Source organism: Strix uralensis, chromosome 4 (assembly GCF_047716275.1).
Source record: "Strix uralensis isolate ZFMK-TIS-50842 chromosome 4, bStrUra1, whole genome shotgun sequence".
Lineage (NCBI taxonomy): Eukaryota > Metazoa > Chordata > Aves > Strigiformes > Strigidae > Strix > Strix uralensis.
The window spans coordinates 49,395,012-49,417,884 of NC_133975.1; the positions used below are offsets into that span (position 1 = coordinate 49,395,012).

The following is a 22,873-nucleotide window of genomic DNA, read 5'->3' on the forward strand; positions in this document are numbered from 1 at the left end:
TCACAGAACAGGTACAGGCAGGACAGCACATATTATTCTGTGACTAGGTCCTGAACGGAACTTCTCAAAAGTCAAGTAAGATTGTTTTTTTTTTTTTTTAGTAGTGTGTTAAAAAATATTATTTTAATCTGGATTCTTAAGCAGTTCCTTCTTCAATCAGAAATTAGAACTAGGAGAAATGTCTAAAAAAAGCTTTCCAAACAGACTGCAAAGCTCTATAAATAATTTTAAATCCCTGGATTTAGAGGATTTGTTCACCCAATAAATATAGCATAAAGGAGCTGCAAGTAGTTGATTGTTTTGCCTGTGGAATTCTATCTTACAAGAACAAATGATGTGCACATCTCTATTACTTCATTACCCTACTTTCCACAACGCCCACTATCCCTAGTACCGTACAAACCATTCTGCCTTCACAGTCCTATTACAGTTAATTTAATTAATGAGAAACCAGAAATGGAGTTGTAGAAATTGATGGACCATGACATCTTTCCATACTGTTTAAGCAGATGCATGAGCATGGAGGACTATAGAATGAAACAGATGTAGTTCAAACTTCACAATCATTAACCTTTATAAAGAGGACTGCACTAACAGTAACTCTGCCCTAAACAAAGTGGCTGACAAGCTGCGTTTAACTAAACCAATTTGTTTTCCCTGACTTGCAAAATCTACCTGTCACTGAATTTGATTCAATTTAGCACATCAAATTACCACTTACGTATAAAACTAAGTTCTATTACAATTAACAGTCATATTTAGGACTTACCTGAGGTCTTTGTTTTTTCCATTGCTACATAAACTACAAAAAGATTCTCCAGTAAGTATTGTCTGTGCTCCACAAAATCTTGTTGGGCATTTTCCATTCTTACCGTTAAGCTCATTTCTAGCAGCATTGGGTCATCGGACATAAAACAGCAACTCTGGAGCGAGACAAGGGAATACAGTGTGTGTGTGGTGGGGGAGGGAATGGAAACAATTCATTACAGAATTGAGAAGTTAATCAAAGGTATTATCTAACAGACAAGGTTTTCAGCACCAAAGTGCTTGCAAAACAGGAGTAATTAGGACCTCTGCTAAAATCTCAGCAGAAACCAAAGACAGTGCAGGTACAGACAGCACAGCAAAAACAAAGACGAGAAACAACTAAAAAGGACACTGAACCTTGAAAGAATGCAAATTTATAAACTGTCTTAGTCAGTCTCACCTCAGGGACTGCAAAACAGTTTCCTTTGTTAAATCCTCTGCCTTCAAAAAATGTGCCATAAACAGACTGATGCATGTGTCTTAACGGTAGGAAGACAGTTCATGTTCACTGGTCTGTTTATAGTTAATTTTTCCAAATCCTGTGTTTTTTGTCTCCATTTCTCACTGAAGTAATTTTAAAAAAACAAACATACATGTACAATTCTTAATAGAAAACACTGTTGTCTGGCTGGAATACTTCAGATAAATACAAATAGGATCTTACTTCCTTCTCTAAGTAGTGGCTGCTATTAAGACAGCTGAGTCTTAGCAACTACAAAGACACAGACACCATTTTGCAAAAAATTAAAAGCCAACAAAGCAAAACAAAACTAGACAATCAACAGTGAGTAACATAAATTTGTCCTGTGTCACACCATGAAGGTCGCTAAACTCAGGCTCCAATGCCCTACCAAGAGGACTGATTTGCTCAGGAGGAGAAAACCTCCACCCCTGGCACGTGAAGTGCTCTCATGAAGTGGCAGCAAAACATCTTCAGCTAACCCAAAGTGCAGCAAGGAGGTACAGTGGGAGTGGGGAAGCACCTCTGGGAATGGGATGCCAGTTCACTGCTCACATAGCATCAAAGAAACCCTCAGCACTTGAAATGGCAGCCAGGAGCAGGAGAAGAGGCCGCTGTGGAGACTGGAGCCCTGGGATGGTGCGCCCTTGGGAAGCTCACATCAAAGAGTGTGCAGCTGCACTATGTGCAATCTGAAATGTTCAGGTGCATCTCAAGCCTAGCCTTACTCACCAATGCAATTAAAGAATCAGGCATGGGAGTAAAACAGCACGGGATCACTGTACAGAAAACCAGCTATGGAGTCTGGGCCTCATCACACTTGATGAAAGAAAGGTGCTGCAGACCACAGAGCAGGCCTATATATCTCAAGCAACAAAATACCCTATTGAGTACCATCGTCGCTGTGAACCAACACCCATTTACTGTGTAAGGACATTTGAGAAGAGTGGAACAGGAGATTTGGATAGCACTGCCCACGAGGAGGAGACCTACTGTCCTGAACACTCAGAGCTTTTGGAGGGGGCTTTTCTGCTAACAAGCTTGCCCCTCCTCAGCTCTGCCCAATGACAAGGCCACCTTCAAAGCCTCCACACGGCCCAGACAGCTCAGACTTCAGCCTCTCAGCTCACTCATCTCTTGTTAGTGTGAACTAGAAACTGCTGAAACATTTCTGGAGAAAGAAAATTTCAGGAATCTAAACACTTTTGTACTCCATGTAAACAATACAACCCCTGCACATTAAAACGCTTAGTCTGTTGGGTTGGTTTTGGTTCTTTTGTGGAGTTAGGTGTCTTTTTACCATCTCCCCTTCTCTTAAAGGTTGTAGTGTGATGTGTGTGACATTCAAGTTATACCACAGGGTATGGTTTTATAAAAGCATAGCTAAAAGCACAATTGCCATTTAAACTGAGATATTGGAAACTGCATTGTTGTTAAAACTTCTAGAGCTCAGGAAGGTGCCCCTCTAAACTTTGACTAAAATAAGAAGACTTAAATAGATATAAAATTATAATAAAATATACCTTAGCTTGCTGATACATATCCTTAGGTAAACTGCATTCAAGGTGAACAAGTAAGAGACTGGCATTCGTAGTTTCTGCCTGTAAGACAGAAAAGTGAAGAAAACATCAAGCACATTGCTTCAAAAGATGTTATCATATAAATCTGATTCACAGACCACAATTTATAAAGATAATAGGACTGTTTCTGCATATGCATGGCACAGCAATGTAAGGAAACTTTTTAGAATAAATACAATTATTCTGTACAGTAGGCCAGCAATCAATCTCCAATTCTCAGGAACTCCAACAACAGCTGCTTATCAAACTATTATTATATATGATTATTAAATATTTATATAGCATCAACATGAGCAACACTTGTAAACTTTCCTATGTCAATAAACTGTATTCAACAGAGTCTTTTTTGTATAACATAAAAGCTTCTTTCCTTCTTTTCTCTATATTTTCTTTGCTGATTGCATACTGAAATACAGTTGCCAGGCCAAGAACATAATGCTTCTTGGTCATGGCTTCATGACAAAATGGACAGACAGAAAATACTTGTTTTGCCTTTTTATTGATTGGAAAGGGAAAAGAAAAGAAAAGATGACATTGATTGTGCCAGCTTGTAAAACACTCATAAATCTAAGTCGGTAACAGCGCTGACAAAGCCAAGCATAGTTCATGAAAGCTGTCCGGAAATCTGGACTACCAAATTACTTGCACAAACTGCTCAGCCAGTATATTTTGATTCTAAATTAAAAATTAAAAAAAAAAAATCAGAATGACAGACCTGTCAGTCTATCAATGCCTTAATTACAGCAAAATTACCTGGTGATTTTGAGACTAATGTGGAACACTGCCCTCAGTTTCTCCTGTGACACTGAACTAAATGAGCGGGGTATCTACAGGTTCAAGTTTCTGAACGTGTCGATGCAACCGACTTTAAAGAATTTCAATAATTTTAATGCTGAAAAGTGAAACTGTGAAGAAAACTTTTTAAACTACCCAACACCCTATTTCATATCTCCCTGGGACAGGCAGAAGGGGGAAGGGTGCAGCTGAACAGAGAGTAGATTTACCACAAGTATGGCATTTCATGAGGTCCAATTTTATAAAAGCACAGCCAAAAGGAAGCCAGCATACATTCTGTGTTCCCTATTCAACTGAATTTCATAATAGAATGACTGAGGCTTCACACAAGAGGGCGATGTAACCTCTGCAAAGGTGGTTATCAGCGACCCAAACCCAACCCTGTCCCCAGCGCAGCTCTCTGCAGGACGAGAACCCCTGCCACCTCCTTTCATTTTTAACAAATGCTTTTGTCCTCATCAAATTTTGAGAGCAGAGAAAAACACCATTTGATTCTAAAATATGCATTACTTACTAACATCTCACGGTCATAACTGCTAGTGGAGTTTCACCAAGGCAATAAGATTATATAAAGAGCAACTTTGCAAGTAATTTTTCTGGTCAGATAAACCTTGATGCTGAAGACTTCCCTTCCCAGTGGTTCTTGAGAGAACACTACCACTTTCATGGTCCTAATTAAGGAGTTGTTAGCCCTTATTCAATGTCATTGTAGTTCAAAGTAGTTTAAGACCCCACACCCCTGAAAAAAATAATAAATCAGCTAAATCGTATTTTTGCAACTTCTTTTTTTTAACTTCTTGACCTGTCATAGATCTACCTTGGAAACTGCCGTCACCTTAAAATTAAAGCTGCTAATGTAACATTCACAGAGGGGAAAAAAGTGTTACTGGGGTGTATTTGATGTTCGTCTGTTTTCTATGGTAATTTTTTTTTTCCTCTTTGTGAAGCTATCTTCAGAAAAGGAAAAGGGTTTTCCTTTCTCTAAGGCAGACAACAGATGCATAACTGTCATGCCCACTACGTTACAGCACTTTTAGGATGGCTGTGTTAACCATAAAGAGAAGATAAAAGTGTCTGAGAAGAAACCACTGTCATAAACAGAGTTTACAAGACAAACCGAGGACTATGTCCCCATGTCCCAGCAGTGCAAGCACTGTACTTATCACTGCGTGTGATTCAGAGCAGAGAGGCTAAGTTATGCAGCGTATGTTTGCATCAGAGGCGAACTGAAGAGGAGAGGCATGACACAAGAGGGAAAGTGAGAAAGAGTGCTGCAAAGCAGTACAACCACTGCTACTTCATTACCTGGTGCCTCTTTTGTATTAGGTATACATGCATACATACTTGCACGTACACACACACTCAGCACCCGCAAATCCTGTATGTACTGAATAAAGAAGTCTGATAGAAGCCACAGCAATTAAATTCTTACCAGTTCTGGTAAATTCTTATATTTAAATTTTAAAGAAACAGAGGCCTCTCTCAACAAAAACCTAAAAACCTGAACCATCTGATCTGCAAGGAGCCCTGCTCTCCTGGTGAAGGTCTAGGTTTCTCACTGAGGACAGCACAGAAGGAAATCACTTAGAAAATAATTTGCCCATCAGAAGAGAGACAGAGCATCAACAGGAAGGCTGGCACAGGACAGCTCAAGAGCCACCAAGGAACCACAGACCCAAGGTCACTTTTAGGGGAACAACTCCTTATTCTGCCTTAGGTGCCCTGTTAATCAGACATGGCTCTATACAAGATTTTCACAGAGGTATTCTTGCATCATTATCAGGACTGTAGATTTCAAACCACTTCCTGGAGTTTGGCTACAGTGTAATTAAAAAAGAACAAACACTGAATAAGCCTCCCCTTTCTGCGGGCTGATACTTCAAAGTTTCTGCCCTAGACAATCCCTGGCCCTAAAGAACTATTTCCATTCTGAATGGTGTTAATAAGCTGTCCCTGTAATAATGATTCAGCAGAGTTTCATCAGTTTTTTGCAGGCAGTTATCAGGATGACACACCAAGAAAACTCTACTATTCTACTACCTTCCTTCTCCACACCCAAGCACCACGCTTGCATACATTTGATTCTCTGATCCTCTGTTCACTGACACAAAACAGCTTAAGGAGTCTGGTTCCTGCCAGTACTTGCAGTATTTCCCATGTCGTTGGTTCATAAATTCTGAACGCCTCTGGGAAGTCAGCAAAGTGATGCCCGTGTCTCCTATGATAAGACATCCCATCCTGCAGGTCACTCCTCCACTGACATTTCCAGTGTGTTTGTACAGCGTTTTGAACACAACGAGGCAGTGATATAGCTGCCCTGTCAGTGCCACCCAAATATGACCCAATGCCAAAAACCAGGCAACTGGAGCAAAAAGTATCCAAAAGTTGGATAAACAAAGATGACCTACATGTGCTCTCTACCATCTGTTATGGCTTAGTGGTAACTAGCCACTGCTAAATGGCCACGTGGACATACTATGAATTCAGAGTGTTGGACACAGCTCTTCTTTCCTCCTGACAAGTGACCCAGGACCCCAGAAATCCTGGGATCTAGGACCACAGCCAGAGCACACCGATCCTGAACCCTTCAAAAGCTGAAACTTTTAAAAGAGTAACAGAAAGAGGGCAAAATTCAACAGTAAAAAAGGCAACTTTGTCTTTTTCTTTTCTTATTAATCACAAGAGTTTCTGCTAAAAAGCATTGAGGGGAATGATGGAGAAAAAAGAAAGGCCTGCATACTTTTGCCTATTAAAAGATGAGAACAACCCACAAAATCAATGGAAGTTCATTTTCCACAAAATATAGAAACACAAACCTGTCACACACTGTATTTCCAATGGAAATACTACTGCAGAGGTAAACTTTCATCTATAATCCCCAGGGATATATCATATTTTCAACATAAATACTCTGTAGAGGCAAAATTTCATCCATATCCCTATGTACAGTTCTGGACATTCACCTTCAAAAGAAATTTTTACAGATTGGAGAAGATGCAGAAAGGGGTTGTCAGTCTGGTTAAGAAATGGACAGCACATCACCAAAGAAAATACTACAGAGCACGGACCATTCAGCTTGGCAAAGCAAAAGCTGAAAGTAGTGATGCCACCAACAAATGCTTCTAGGTATAAGCATCAGAAGCAAGAGTAGTTAAACTAAATGCATATCTTAAACAAATATAAACTGGCCAAAGCAATTCAGATTGGAAGTCAAATGTAGGTTTCCAACCCTCAAAGGAGTAAAAACAAGTATTTGGGGTTATGGTAACAAAGCCTCCAGCAGCTCCAAGAAGCCCTTTTACCAAGCATATGATGGGAATAAATGACATTATCTTTCTGGCCTTGACGATCAAGGATGCCAGTTATTACCGAACAGCTTAAACACAACCACCTGTAAAACAAGAGACAAGAGGCAAAAACTAGACACACACCATGCAGCATTCAGTGAGCTTTCTCACAGGTTTCCAAGCAGTATCAGTAGACTTCAGAGGTAAGGATACGTTTAGTGTATCGAACTAGACATTGTTACCCAAGGTTACAACTCATTCACCCCAAGATGACAAAGGATATGTAAATGAGGCTTAGCTATCCTGAACTTACACTGGTATTTTACTTCAGTTAAACAGGGGAAAGCAAATGTGCACAGTTAAGTGAGAATGACTGGTTTGTTTTAAATGCTTTTTCACCACAAATATCCACTGTATGTTTAATAGTTACGTATCTTTAACTTCACACAGTCACTCAGTCACTGCAGTCACTCACTCAAACCTCATAGACCTCTCTTCCTTACACTGCTTCTGAGCCTAAAATATAAACTGGACAAAGAACAATACCAATTCTTATGGGATCTGGATCAGAGTATTAGTATGGTGAATTGAAGGAGGCACTTCTGGAGAGGACAGCTATCTGTCAAGCAACATTTTTCTAAAAGGAACCCAAACTCGAGCCATAAGATCCTCTTCAGTATTTAGATCTTGTCTACCACCTTCAACAGCTGAGAAGCCTGTCCCACTGCTGCAGCATTTCTGTCAAAACCCGTAACATTCCATGAACGGAAGAGTAATTCCTCAATTATAGCCCAGCACAGGAAAATTACACCCACAGCTAGGAGAATTGAGTCAACATTCTCTCACAACTCATGTCTTGCAACAAAACTGGTGCCAGGTGGTACCATGCTGCTCTGCCAAACATGACCTCAAGCTTGTACTCTAGACACATAAAGCACCAGAAAATGTTCCTCGCTATACAGTAAGGAAAATGTTAAATGCTCCCCAAAAATTCTCTACTCAGGAATTCAGACAGAACTGCAAAGCAGCAGAGTCTGCATCCAAACTTCAGACAGTACCCGACAACAACCCACTGAGCTAGATGTGAAGATCCAGAGGGACAGGTCATGAACAGCGTTCAAAAAACCCTTCTCAGTTCTACTCCTAGCACTCCAGATTACAAAACTTGAAGATTTTTGGTTACTTTGCAAGACTCTGTCTGCATATGCCCACAAGCAAGCACACCTGTGTGATTACAGGAAAGAGACTGGTACAGAGGAAAACAAAGGAAGAGAAAGAAATTATGCATTATCCTCAGGTAGAGGTAAGATTGACCTAACACATACGTAGAAGACTGAAAAATATGATCTAAGCTGAGAATTCTTCTCAGGTAAAACAGAAGAAGATATGAAGGCAAGCAATCACCTTACATTTAGATAAAAGATTAAATTCTGTTATGTGTCAAGATATTCTAAATACGTTTTTGGAAAAACTGTATCTGTGTATAACACAAAAGGAAATTTGAAAGATTAATTTTCCCAATTATTCACTTGAAAGGTTGTGTATGACCTGGAAGACTATGAAAATACCTGCAACTGCAACCAAATCACAGAAATCGTTAAAGCTTTTTTCATCTGAAATAGTTACGCCTCATAAATCCACTTTGCTGTATTCTCCACAGGTCCCTGGTTTAGTCAAGCTGAGGTAAGCAAAGCTGCTATTCTCAGCAGCGGTACAGGCAGGAGGGGATACTCCAGCCTGACTCCCATCCCAGCTCTTGTTCTCATCCACACAGCATGGCACGCTTTCTAACTGGGGCAAACTGCTGGTGCAGCCCTGCTGTGAAGCGGCATGGGGAACAAGTCTGAAGTAACAAACAGAACAAACCAAAACAGCCCCCCTCCCAACTTCATAGTACAAAGTTTATTTTTTTTTTTTTTTAAGACAGATCAATTCTCCAGTTTAGTTCAGAGCAGAGCCTCACAAATAGTTTTGTTGGCACAACTGAGAAGACAACACACCACAGGAGCATGAACAAGAATAAGTGGGAATAGTTTAAATGCCAAAGACTGTCTCATAAAACCAGAATACCAGCTCATCACAGCAGCCCTGTATCTTGAGGCCTCTCTCCTGCAGTCACAGGTACTTGGACTTTTTGTTAACGTTCCTTGCATGGCAACAACCCGCAGACAAAAACCTTTTACATCTAAGATTTATGTTTCATCTCCATTTGAAATGTGTACTGTACCAGTGTGTGTGACGCCTGGATGTTTTGAATGTGTGGAAGCAGTAAGTAGGCATTTGCTAGCTGCACTCTAGGTTCTTCTGGAGAAGATGTCAGAGTTCCCATTCCAAAAACCTGGTGTTAAAAAATAAGGTCATTGCATCCACATGTAGTATTTTAGTTATCACAGTAACATACAAAACTATTTTGCTAATAATAACAATCTTCCCAAGACACAGATTGGTTTTTCACATTAGATTCTTTTAAAAGACAATGTATCAAATTCCAACGTGGAAAGTAACTATACACATACATGGCACTTTAGCATCTTCACTCATTCAGTCACTATTACAAAAACAAAACAAAGCAGTCACCAGCACAGCATCAGATTATCTCAAAAAGAAAGTCTCTAAACTCTCTTATTATTCTTCAGGCAATTACAATACACATATCACCATTTGGCAGTGCCGTAATTTTTGGAAAAACTTCATTACTAGTGAAACTGCATATTGAATTCAATGACTTTGCCTTAAAATTTGAGTGACTATTGTTGACAATTTTGGTTTTTGAAGTCTGCAGTTTTCAGAGCACTATAAGATTTGCAAGTTGAATGTTTTTACTGCATTCATATTCCTCTTGACCAAGATTAGTTTATGACAATGAGATGCAAGATAATGGGGAAAAAAAGAAATCATTAGAGGCTAAGAAAAATGCCTTGGGGTTTTTCACTTGTATGCAAAGATTTATTTATTTTTTTAAATAGAAAAAAACATGGTTTTAGTAAGAGGATAATGTAATTCATTCTATGTTCACTGAAGATCTCTGACTACAGATACAAAATACCAGATCAAAGGGAATATGCTTTTTTTTTATGGAGGCATTTACAAAGTACATTTTAATATAATGGTACCTCTTCTCCATTTGGGTGAATCTTCTGTACATCCTCTTGCATAAATGCATGAGAAATATCATAAATGTTTCAAGGCTTTTGGGCTCTCAAGAGCACTGTAACTGTGCAGCAACCACTCAATTCCGATTTTGAAACTGTTAAACCTAATGCAAGCTGAAATCATGGGCAGCTACTTCCTCTGTTTCAGGTGGCTGGTGAAACTGTCCATGAAAACCAGTTAATTACTGATTTTAGCAGCAGTCCAGCAGGAGACAAACTGATTTTTTGGTGGCACTAACAACTGCTTCCCCACAACTTGCTGATAAAAAGCCCTGGCTGAGCTGGCAATAAGTCAAGGGGTCAGGAGTGAGTGCAAGGACAGGAGAGAAGTCAAAAAGAAAAGGTCAGTCACTCTATAATGCACTCTTCCCTCATCCTTGATGAAAAATTCCTGCCAACTGTGGTACTACCTCTAATAAATACTAGATAAATGCAACACTTGTATTAAAAACCATGTATTTCAACTGAACTTACCTACGCTTCAATTTAAGCAGCTTTGTTTTCCATCACAGTATCAAAGTGTGGGAATGGAATAGCTGGATGGATGATTAAAGCTGGCATTGTTTTTAAATCACTGAATTCAGAGTTAGATTTTTCTTTAACAAATTAATAAAAGCAAGTAATTTGGAGTATATAATGTCCCTTATAAAAATGAAAAAAGCTTAAGACTTGCTTGAATTCACTAATTAATCAGGAAATAGGTGGCTTTAATGCACAACCATTACTCTGACTTTCACATTTCAATGGCCTAAACCTCTCACCCTGTGCTACACCCTGAACGTGTTTACATAAAATCTTGCAGAGTAGCTGAAAACCACCTAAAATATTTCCTAAGTAGGTTTTTCATGACAAATGCATTCCAGCACAGTGCAGTCTAGACTGCAGTGTTATAGGAAACCAACTAATAGTGACAGGACCATGATCTTCTAAGTACACATATACAAACACACTTAGTTTTACTACCACAAGTAGCCACTAACAGTAGTAATTTTAACCATATACATGATCATGAGACTAGCAAGATCTGGTAAAAGGGATGAATTTTAAACATTACCCTGAGTGATTTGTATCAGGAATTCAATGAACTTTGGAAGTCTCTAAGTTCAAAACATATGAAAAATCACTTTTTAAAACACAAATAAATCCAAAACTCAAGCTAAAAATAAAAGTAGTTACCTGATATGAAAGTACTCCATGAGATGAGGTATTTATAAATAAGGAGCTTTCAATACTGCCTTCTTCTGTTGGCAGGAAGAGTACTCTGAAAGAAATTTTTCCCATTGCTGGAATTACCTGCAGAGACCACAAAGAAGCTTGCTTGCTCGGTGCTGGTGATCACAACACCCACCATTCAGTCACACAGCCCAACAGACATTTATTTCCACATGTATACCCCTATCTGTAGATCCCACTAAGCAGAACCTCAGACCGGAGAAGTTTCGTCTGTCCACAACTCTTACTATGGAGAAGAATTGAGACCACGCAGCAATTCACCGTAATAATGGCTGGAGTTTCTTTACTAGCTCGGGTCTTATCAGTCAATACTCCTTTTTGCACAAGAAGTTAATCATGCAGCACCGACAGCCTCTGCATGCACAAAAATGCTTCCCCGCATATAGATACCTATTACAAAGTGAATCAATCCCCCCTGTGATATATAGTCAAATGAGTCAAAGCTGAACTTGGGCAACACCATTAGTAATGGAATAAGTCTAACTGAAAGAATAGTGACATTTATGTCTGCAGAGTAATACCCATTCAGCCATAGTAAAAACACAAATCAGATGAAAGCATAATAAAAACCCTTTGCACATCAGCAGAGGATAAGACCTAGGCTTCATCAAACTGAGGTCACAGCGATTCATTCTTAACATGTGTTATATTGTTATACCTCATTAAAAAAATTCAGAGTTAAAATAATGGTCTTAGATCATAAGGCAATTATGCTCATAATTGCAATACAAAATGCATAAAACATTTCACTGCAGGTTTTTTTTGAGGAATATGCAAGACTATTCAAAAGCCTGAAAATTCAAGGCTGTAAAACACCCACATGCCTGTGGATTACTGCATAATACTGCATAGAGCAGAATGAGATTTAAGCAGCCTCTTTAACACTGAAAAATTCTTCTCCTTCTCTGTTACTGTAAAACACATTTCCTACTGCAGCTTTTGGATGTCTTCTCCCTTACCAGTCTAAGTGAGAAAAAAAAATGCTAGCAAAACAGAAAAAAAGTTGGAGGTCCTACAAAAAAGCACGAAGAGAAAACACAGAATGAAAAGCTTAGGCCAAAGGAAGCACGAAGGCTTGGCACCTGGCCATTACATAGTTTCCAAAAGTACATCAACACTCACCCGGCTATGAGCAGGAGACACATGAAACTGTCTAGTAGCTGTAAACACTGAATTCACTACAACTTCTCTATCTCTACTAGGGTTGTAGGCATGCAGCATTTTAGCCCTGGGTAATCCCAGTAATCTAAAGGGGAGGGGGAGGGGGAAAGAGAAAGAAATTATTCACTTTATAAGCACAAGCAATGCACAAAAAAGCAACAAACACAAATCACTAAAACATGTTGATACGCAACAATATTCTAGTTGTAATCAGTCCTTGGAAAACAGTATAGGAAGACAAAAAAGTAACACTGAGATGTGAGAGGTGCACTTAGTCAAAAACTCATTTGAGTCACCGTGAGTTTAAGAAAAAAAAAAAACAACCCTTATGAGGCACAAAGTTTTGAATAAAAAAGTTTAAATAAACAAAGTCTTGTTTTATCAGCTAAAGCAATGATTCTCTTAAGGCTTTTCCTTTAGCTAATACATCCTAAACCCCAGCATCTTATACATTCATTCTGTACATTTTGTTCTGTGAAACATTCCTTTAACTCACAAGAGGACTGTGCTTCTTTTCAGTTACTGATAGACCAAAGGCTGATTATCATTTAAGAATAATTTTTGAGGTTTTCTTAGAGGAGAACTAAAAAAATAAAATCTCAAGTATTCTACCAGTATGTTTTGCCTGAAACTTTCTGAATTTAATTTTCAGAAGTTAAAGATAGCAACAAGCTCTCCCTCCATTAGGAAGGCAATTTTTTCAAGAAATTAACAACCAGCATGAATAACTGATTTGACACCAATGCAGAATCACCTGAAATGTACCCAGAATGTGTTATGATTCCCTATTCCCTCTTCCTCCTTCCTAGAACTATATTGATTTTACTTTACAAAAAAGTATTGCAAGGCAAGAAACACAGTTCCCACTCCGTGGCAATTACTTACTATTTCTCTTTTTTTCAGAGGATAGCATGATCTCAGCTAATGCTCTTTACCCAAATGTAGCCCAGTGTAGTTGCTTCTCCGCGCTTTGTTATTAATCAAAATAATAATAATGTAAAATACTCACTGCATGCCAAAATGCAGAACTGATGGGTGAAAATGTAAGGCCTTCCCATTTGGAGGCATCTTTGCTGAGAAGCTGAAAAAAAAAAAAAAGGGGGGGAAAAGAAGCCACAATTAATATTTACAGGGCATGATGCTACACATTGCAGGGAAGGAAGATATGTTACAGGCTCTGACTCTTTATATTCTAAACACACTTTATTTCCAAATCTTTTCATACATTCCTCTTGCTGCCATAACACTGACCTTTTAAGAAGGTTTCCATACAATAGCACATGCTGGAAAGCTCATGCCAATAAAAGTGCAGCAAAAGAGAAGTATCCCATTTTAGAGGCAATGCTGGCTTGGACAACCTCCCTTCCTTGCACATATCCCCTCAATCATGCTGATACACCTCTTTATGGGGCTAGGCAGTGAACTACAGAGGGAAAACAAGAGAGTCCTGGGGAATGAAAATTACGTCATCATAGAGCAGATCCCCAGTCTCATCAATTCGACATTCACACAACCACTATTAGGAGCACACCTGACAGATGCAGAGGTAGATGAGTAAACAGCAGCTTGTGCAAAAGCCAACATCAAAAGAAATGTTTGTCTAGTTGTGGCTTTAATGCAAAAGCCAACTCATTTATTATATGCAAAAGAGAGTGAGAAATAATGTGAAACACACACATCATCATCTTTCCTTTGCCCTAGGAAAAATCACAATAAAGTTCCCATCAGTTCTAGCACATTTTTAGCTTATTTCAACATGAGTTGATGCACTACAATGTAGACAGAAATCCCAGGATATTTTCACCACCTTCTCAATTAAAACTTGTCCTCCACAAGTCCCAACAACCACAGCAGTAAAAAACAAGCCCAGTACTTGTTCATTACATCTAAGTACCCAGTGCTATACTGTTAAAAACTTTCCCAGAAGCAGTCTGCATGTCGCATAATCCAGAACCAGTTTCATCTTTACTGGATGATGCTAATAAGCATCCTAGCAAGGATGAGTCTGAGAAGTGAGAGATGGACTGTGGTCTCATTAGTTATCCAGCTGTTTTGCATAATGTGTGGTAGTATAGTTAATTGGTCCCCAATTTTAAAATGTAGTTCTGTAACATTACACCTTTAATATATTAAAGTACCTACACAACTCTGTTGTTATATTCCAAACCAATAAAGACATCATAATTTATTACCAGTCAGGAAAAATCAGGTTTATTATTATGAAAACCCACAACTTTTATGAAAACATTTCTCATACAAGGGAGCAAACTCTCTTGCTGCCGTAGCAGGAGGAATGCAATATATCCAGGTCGCATTTCTGGGGAGCTACCAGAAAATACAAAAGAACAGATGGTGTAGAACTACAAAGTCTGGGTGAATGACAACCTCCTTCCAACCACCTTATCTCTGCCTCAGACAACTCTTGCTCCATTACTAGAAACACCACAGCAATTGGCACCTTCTTCCCCTTTCAAAAGTCAGCCTCAGAGATGTACCCAGAAGGAAAGTCTGAGTACTGTTGTTGTAAACACGCACAAATTAGAATTACTACTACAGTGAAAGCCCCAGACATTTGGGGGAAGGCACATTTCTTAGGGGTCCTCAGGTCCTTTTTTTATATGCATGCACATATATAGAAAAGTAACAGTTAAGCCAGTGGTTTGTGCACTACAGTATCACCTTGAATCCTACCACTGCTTAAATTTCTAGCATCTTACAGGTACTGCTTGAAATACTTTTTCCCACCAGAAAAACCCTTGCTGAGAAGGACAAGAAGTTGAGTACCCTCCCTGGTGCCAATTCATGTAATTGGCAGCAGCTCTCCAAGACTTACGAATTTTCCTTCTGGGGACCTCTAGCAGCATTAGCTTGTTACCTCTCAACCCTTGCTCTCTGCAATAGGTACCCAACGCACTGGGTGCAAATGCAGCTGTGGATGTAGGAGATCGCATTTCATTTGGTTTGGGTGAACAAGGCCATGCTGTAGCACTGGTTCTTAAAAACACACTGTATTACTGTTCAGATAACAACCACAGCCAACTCCACTAGTCAGAAAATGGGAAAAGCCCTGTGAGAGCAGCAGCAATAGCAGGATCCCAGGGCTGCCATCCCATTCCTTCTGGGGAAGGCAGCCTGGACCTGGGATGGCTGAATCTAAGCCTCAGCTAATGAACTCTGCAGGCTCTGAGCTGACTCCCAAGCATGGATGTAATTTCAGAGCATCCCTGCACACTGCTCCCCAGCAGCCCCAGGAATGGGACCGTGGTTACAAGACATCCAGCTTCTCCTCTGCACCCCACAAAAGCTGCCGAATTGCTCCAAGCCCCATCCTGGCCCCAAAAGCAGAACAGTCACATTCCTACGGTGCTGTGCTCATGACCCTGCCTGCTGGCCAGCTCCAAGGCGTCTGCACTGCTTATCAGCCACCCCAAAAGCAGTGCCAAAAAATAACTTGAGACCTGAGTTTATTGAAAAACAGGACTAGTGGAAGGAAAACTGGGTGGTTTTTTTTTTTCCCCCCCAAGGGAGAAGATGACACGTTGGAATAGCAGGAACAGGCAGAGGATCATTCTGCCCATTGCACCTGAACAACCAGGATGCATTTTAAAGCTCACCACTATAGAAAGGGACAGGCCCATTTACATTAGAAGTCTACTTCTCCAGTGTTACCACAAGTCTTTTAAAGCCAGCTGGAAGCTGGCAGAACACCCTTCTGCATCCCCACGCTCCGAACACAATTCAACACATTCAGATCTCTGCAGGGAATCTGACATGGAAATAAATGTCAAAGGCAATTTATTAAGACATTTAGAAGTTGAAGTCACTTTTTAAAACAAAACATTTACTTTTTGGATTTATTTTTTTTTTCCAAGAGCCTCATCTCACTAATAGATTCACCTCAAATTATGCCAAAAATTTCTCTTTTGGCTGCAGACATCATCTCCAAAAAAGTACATGGGTCATTTCATGAGAATGTTTCAGGCCTGGGAAAGACACACAAATATCAGCCTAAGAATGGAAGTCTTGAAACAACAAATGTGGAGAAACAGTCCTCTTCATAACAGAAAAAGCCTGGTTTTCAACTACTCTTTAACTGCTTTTACAATCAGCTAACATCACATTAAGCACGCTGTCTAACAAAGCCACACTCAATGGTATCTCTGTTTTTACAGGCAGACCAATTGAACACCGACTTCTGAATGATAAATTTTGATACAGCAGGTCAATTCCAACATTTCAGGGGCCATTTTTAAGCGCAAGTGAACAGAACCGGAGGGAAACGGGAAAAAGAAACAGAAGAAGGAAAGGGAATTCCTGGCAACTACTTTGAATTCTTAGTAGTAATTGCCTTTGTATCAAAAAAATAGTTTAACTGGCCCCATTATCACTTGCCAGCCCAACAATTCAATGCTCTTCCTCCTCTTCATCCTCACAACATATTTAAAATGCTGACACCCTGGGGCCCAACCATCTCCAGGAAAAAAAGAGTAAGAACAGCTGAAACATTGGGGAGGCAAGGGAAGGCTCCACACAGTCACTCAGGGCAGGGGGAAGATGGGAGGCAGACTCTGGGGAGAAGGAGAGGGTGAGCCCATGCAATCCACAGCTCCAGCCTACTCCAGCTCATCACCACAACTCACTGAAAACAACCAGCAGAGAGGGACAAATCCTGAGCACACACACAACTCCCAGCACCAGGGATGCTTGCTGGGGAGAAGGGGCAATGTGGGGCAGACAAAAAGGGGCTGGGGGGGGAAGATGTGGTAAGGAAGTGGGGTGACACCAAGGAGAGAAGAGCAGGATGCAAGAACCCCGGATCACCTGTGCAAGCAGAGCAATGTGTCACCTTAGAGCAGCAGGTTCGGTTTGGGCTTGCTATTGTTTAAACAAAGCAAGAGCTGTAAAAGCTTAAGCCGTCATATGCCCTCCACTGAGATCTGTAGGGAAAAGGGCATCAGAGGAACATGGAGAAGTTCCAGCCTTTTACATTTCCTGCTCCAGGAAAGAACATTTTGGTGTCCTGTTGATGTGGGACTAACAAAAGGGGATGCTAATACAGGGATACTCACTACACGCATGCTGAGTGTGCTGTTAAATACATAGCTAAAATTGCTTTGCCCTCGCTTCTTTCAGTTCTGTTACTCTCTGATGTAGTTAGTAAAAACAGGTAAACAACCAGGTCAGTATCATTTTTATATATTTATTTACAGCCCTCAAACCTCATATGTATAGGAATGTATATTATATACTAACATTTGTTCCAAATAAGCAAAGACCCTTTTATTTCCCCCAAAGTGCAACAGAAAAAGATGTTTCTTCATAACAGTATTATGCATACTTCAGTGGCCAAAATCACTAGAAAAGTATTTCTCCTAAAAATCCAAACCTAAAAGGCCAAATCTACTCTGAATAAATTGCTGGGGTTTGTGTTGGGGTTTTTTGGGTTTGGTGTGCTTTTTTTAAAAAAAACAAACTTCAAAACTGAGTTAATTCATCTAATTATATATATAATAAACACTCAGCAATCCGCAAAATAAGCTGCATTATGAGCAGAAGCAAAGGGAAGTTTCCTAGAAGGAAGTTTATCCCAGTGTCCCTTTTTCTTCTATTAGCTCCTTTAAGTCTTCCTTGTATCTTTTATTTCTTTACTTTAATGGATTACTTTAGATTATCTTAGGATGCATGTTATCTGATGATCCAGAGAGCAACGTCTGTAGTTGAGAATAATCGCAATTGCTACTTGGTGCCCTTTCTTCATCCTTCCTTTTTGTGCCCTTTGTTCACAGCAAAGGAAGAAAAAGCAAGTCAGGGGAAGGCATTTTATTGTCAGGTCTTTTTCTTTATGGTTGCAGGGTTTTCTTGGAAGCAGCTGGCAAAAAGGACTGGATTCTTTAACATACAAGTGGTCCTTTTTGAGTGAATCTGCTTAGGCAGTACCATTTTCTTTTTAATTATATTGATAAAAGTAAAATTTGACTTATGTTTGGCATTTTGGAACTTCATCTGTTCAGTGCAGGAATATTAACGAACCCACGGGATAAGGTTCTGAGATACAAAAGCATGTATGTGTTGTATAGGACAGCACACTTTTTATATGTAAACTGAAACAGAGAAACGAAATTAAAAGCCCTTCATTTATTGACTAATTTTAGATTCATTCCTCTGTACTACACCTGATAAACAAAAAGCAGACTATGATGATGAGATTCACACGTACAGACAACTAAACCCAAATACTTTTAATAGTTCTGATTACAGCTGATGCAAAGAAATTATTTTGACAAATGAAAATTGTTAATTAAGAGGAAATTGACATAGATACAGAAACAGATCCCAGCAGCAGATGAACTGAAGTCTTCTGCAGAGCCGATACAAAGCTTTGGTTTGTCGCATCACCTAGTCCCTCTCTTCTCCCAACCTCCCATTTACTAAAGGCAGTATACGCACCAAGCAGTAGTTATGAATGTTAAACTGCACCTCCTGGAAGGCAGAGAGTAGCTTTAAAAGAGGTAATAAAATTGTTTGGAAATACGAAATTAAAACTTTCGCTTACCATTAAGGCAACTCTGCCAAAAACACAGACAGGTACATTATTAAATTATGCTTTTTTGTAACCAAACTTAATTCTTCTCCTAGAAACAGAAAACAGTCATCAGAAAGTAGGTTTACCCTGCAACAATACTGCTCACAGGCAAGCTGTATGTGCAGCAACTGGGGAAGCACAGCTCTCAATGGCTTCAGCCCTGTCATGCTTGACACCTCACCTCTGGAGGCTTAGAGGACTTCCGAAGCCCCATACCTACATAATAAGACTCAGAAGATCACACATGAACCAGCCTGTGGATTATTTTTTGAAGAAAAAAAACATCCAGCAGGTAGAAGAACAAAAATGTGAATTTTAAACTCTGGAAACCTAGAAGGCAAAAAAACTCTGGTATTTTTAGCACCACATTGTTTAGGGAAGAGGGGGAGGACTGACTCACTCCTGCTGAATGCTTGGGGATTGGCAACCCATCCTTAGGAATTCACTTACACGCTTTACCAGAGAGCTATGCTGCTTCTGGAAGAAGAGTGGTCGCCCTTCTCTAAACTACATTACATACACATCAGGGATTGAATCCTACACTGTGGAAAGCAGGAAAGGCCAAAACAGTGTTATTCATCAAATAATATGTGTGTATGCATGCCTGCTACTTTGCATGTTTTGCCTACAGGAAAATAGGAAAGAGGAGCTAAACCAAAATAAACCAGTGAAATGGGTGAGACAATCTCTCTAAAGACAAATCCCATATTTATGGCCAAAGTCATGATTTAAGGGGGCAGACAGGTCTAGCAATCTTTTTTTTTTTAACTTCTGAAGTTGGCAAAGCAGCATACAGCAAAGACCTGCTCACCAAAGTTTCAACGGGCTGATACTTAGTTTATTTTAAACAGCACTGAGATAAAGAGGTATGTAAGCCTAGCTCAACATGTAAAGCACAAACCACTCTCCATTACTTCCATTCAACCCCTTGTGCATTGCTCTCCCTCAGCAACTGCGAGCAGCCTCCTCAGCTCCTCTTCTCCAGCCCTGGTGTTTCCACTGCCGTTAGTTACCTTTCTGGGTAACCTTCTCTCCTCTTGCTGTCTGTGCTCCTTCATACAAAATTCTGCAATAACGTTCATATAAACCCTATGAATAATAGTTACCTAAACCAGCATTGCTTCAGTTTTATTTATTACAAAACTACAACAAAATTGCAATGATTAAACTCACAGTACAGTGCTTATAAAGTTTCATTTCTCAACAGGATGTAAATAGTAGGACACAGTTAAAAAAACTGGCTTTTCTCCCTACTCTCACACCCAAACAGTCTCCTTGAAAAATGTCCAAAGAAGTTAAATGTGAACCACGATAAAAGTCAGAGTAAGACTCATGAAGAAACTGGCTGAGATGATGAGCAGTAAGGCACAAAGCGCCATAGCAAGCATCCTGGTGAAAAGAAAAGGCAAGGCTTTCTTCTCCAGATGTGCCTGTGGTTTGTATTTCAGCAGCAGCAACACAATAAAGTGTGTTTAACAGAATGGAATTATTCCCTAGTCCTCAACTTCTGAAATAACTGAAATCTGTACTAAATTAAGAAATTAATTCACAATGACTTGAATTCATTTGAAATTGTTTCCTGAAACATCATCTTTCAAAATCCTTTAGCCACCCAGATTTCAAGCAACAGCAAATGCTCTCTAGAGATGATCCAGGGGGAACCTGTATTTAGGCATCTAAGACAGACAGTCTGCTTGATCAGAGAAAAAAAAAAAAAAAGCAGAAATTTTAAAAATCAAATGGTACATAAACCCCTAGAAACCCCCAACCACAGACTGAAGAGACCAGTAATTGGATTATCAGTGAATTGGGCGTGCAAATCAGACACCCATCTGGCCTAAGCTGACCCTGCAGCCACTTGTGGACTCCAAAAAAACCCCAAAAGGAGTCTTGTTTCAGCTAGGTTGAGAAATATTTAAGTTATTTGTTTTGGATAAGTGTACAGGGCCCACTGGTTTAAAATCCACTTCAAACATATTTTCCTCTGAAGCATCTCTACCACTGCCAGCAAATCCCAAATATCCTGGCAAGCAGAACATCCATCTTCATCTTCCTTTTTGCTTCACAATAATTTAAAAATTACCTGTTCATTTTGCAATATTTCATAAGATTTCTAAGTACTTCAGACAGTAGCTGCTCTGAAATGAAACCTTTAGTTTGCCTTTTTTTTAAGCCTCTTTACAATTTAACTTTTTTTACGTAGTCAGCAATCTTCTGTTAAACTGTTAAAATTGCAGAAACAATAACGTTTACTCTTTTTTATAGTTCTTTCCAAAACAAATTAAGAGTCACTTGCCTAATACAAACACACACTTTTGGTTCCATCAGGAGCCTTGGCTTTCTTGACATTTTATCTTGAATTATCAGGTCCTAGACTGCTGGGGTTATGAGAAAATACTGCATTTCATGTCTTTATATAGAATACTTCTAGCCCATGAGTAAGTGAAATAAAAACACAAATCCCAAAGGCACACAAAGCAGCTCATGATATATTTTTTTTTTCTCCTTTTTAAACCTCAAAGCTTTTTAGCCAAATTCACTTTTTTTTGAGTAATTTGCTTACCCTGTAGTTTCCAAACCCTCAAAAAAACACCCAACAACCCTTTGAACTGCCTGCATAACCCAGGTTTCATTCTTCAAAAACTGAAGCTACAATCACAAATCATTTCTGAGATGTTAACTTTTGCCTATCTTAATTAACAAGCATTAAGAAAGGCAGTCAAACCTGAAAGCACCCTGGCCTACTTCATACATGTAAATAAATGGCTGCTTTTTGAAGGACACTGCTCAACTCTCACAACTCAAAATCACTTCAAGAGGAGCTGAGACTCCACACCTCTGAAAGATCACCCTGTTTATCCAAGCTCTTGCCCAGAACTGAAAATGAAACATTTTCAAGTGGAGATGTGCTGCTCATAGCCTTTTTCACACACTTCGAAAACATCAAGTCTAAAGAAAGAACACATGGTGAAGTACCTAGAGAAAAGGCGTCCACAGTGTCAGTATGCTGCCTTCTCCAGCTAAAAGCAAAGCACTAACTGCAAGCCTTGTGCTGAAATGCCATGAAATTTAAATGACTGTTCCCTACCCACAGTTTTCAGAGCATTTTACTGAAAGCAGTCAAATTTCACAGCATGGCCCTGTGAAAGAGGTAGGATAAAAGAACCTTAAGAAAAGTCAGAAGACCATAAACCCACCTGTCTTGTACCTAAGGAGAGCACACTTATTTTATTAGGTTATTACTAGGTAAAGTATTTAATTCTATCCTTGCAACACCAAACCATGGCAGCAGATTTTAGCAGCAAGGGCTGTTTTTAAGCATAGTCCTGTACTAATATAACTAGGAATCTAACAAAGGAAGAGACAGATATTCCAGAAGAAACAAATAATGATTCTATCACACCTGTCTCATCTAAATTATTTCCCTTTAAATATAACAATGAACTTGTCTTCTGTTGCTGCAGAGTGCCTACAGGACAATTAGCAGTATAGAAAGAAGAGATCCAAGTGAAAACACATCTCTTCCTTTTTAATGTATCAGTTGCAATTCTGTTTTTACTGGTTAAAATAAAAATTCATTTCATGAAGCACACACAATTTTACTCAAAAAATCTCCCCAAGCTGAAGAGCAAAGGGCCAATTTCTGTCAATTCAGCAGCAACCCTCCCTCAAGTGTTTCACTTTCACATGTCAGGGCAAAGCAGTATTTCTCTGGCTCGGGGAGTCTGGCTCCTGCCTTGAGAGAAGGGGGGAGGCACTTGACAGGAAGCACAGAGGGGCTGCAAAGCTCATGGCAATAGGAAGTTACATTCTTG

At 39.5% G+C, this 22,873-nt stretch overlaps 1 protein-coding gene across 7 annotated transcripts in view; it reads right to left on the reverse strand.

Moving 5' to 3' along the window:
* The window catches only part of TMEM131L (transmembrane 131 like), an 83,525-nt gene that overhangs the window by 34,609 nt on the left and 26,043 nt on the right, over window positions 1–22,873 (reverse strand). For 5 of the 7 annotated variants that reach the window (XM_074866635.1, XM_074866633.1, XM_074866634.1 and 2 more), the window contains exons 4-9: window positions 13,485–13,556; window positions 12,437–12,560; window positions 11,258–11,374; window positions 9,157–9,267; window positions 2,791–2,868; window positions 770–923 (exon numbers count right to left, since the gene is read on the reverse strand). In XM_074866635.1, the coding sequence (XP_074722736.1) occupies window positions 770–923; window positions 2,791–2,868; window positions 9,157–9,267; window positions 11,258–11,374; window positions 12,437–12,560; window positions 13,485–13,556 (656 nt within the window). Of the gene's footprint in view, window positions 1–769; window positions 924–1,207; window positions 1,372–2,790; window positions 2,869–9,156; window positions 9,268–11,257; window positions 11,375–12,436; window positions 12,561–13,484; window positions 13,557–22,873 lie in introns of those variants that run through there. The other 2 variants (XM_074866637.1, XM_074866638.1) reach the window with 2 other exon arrangements.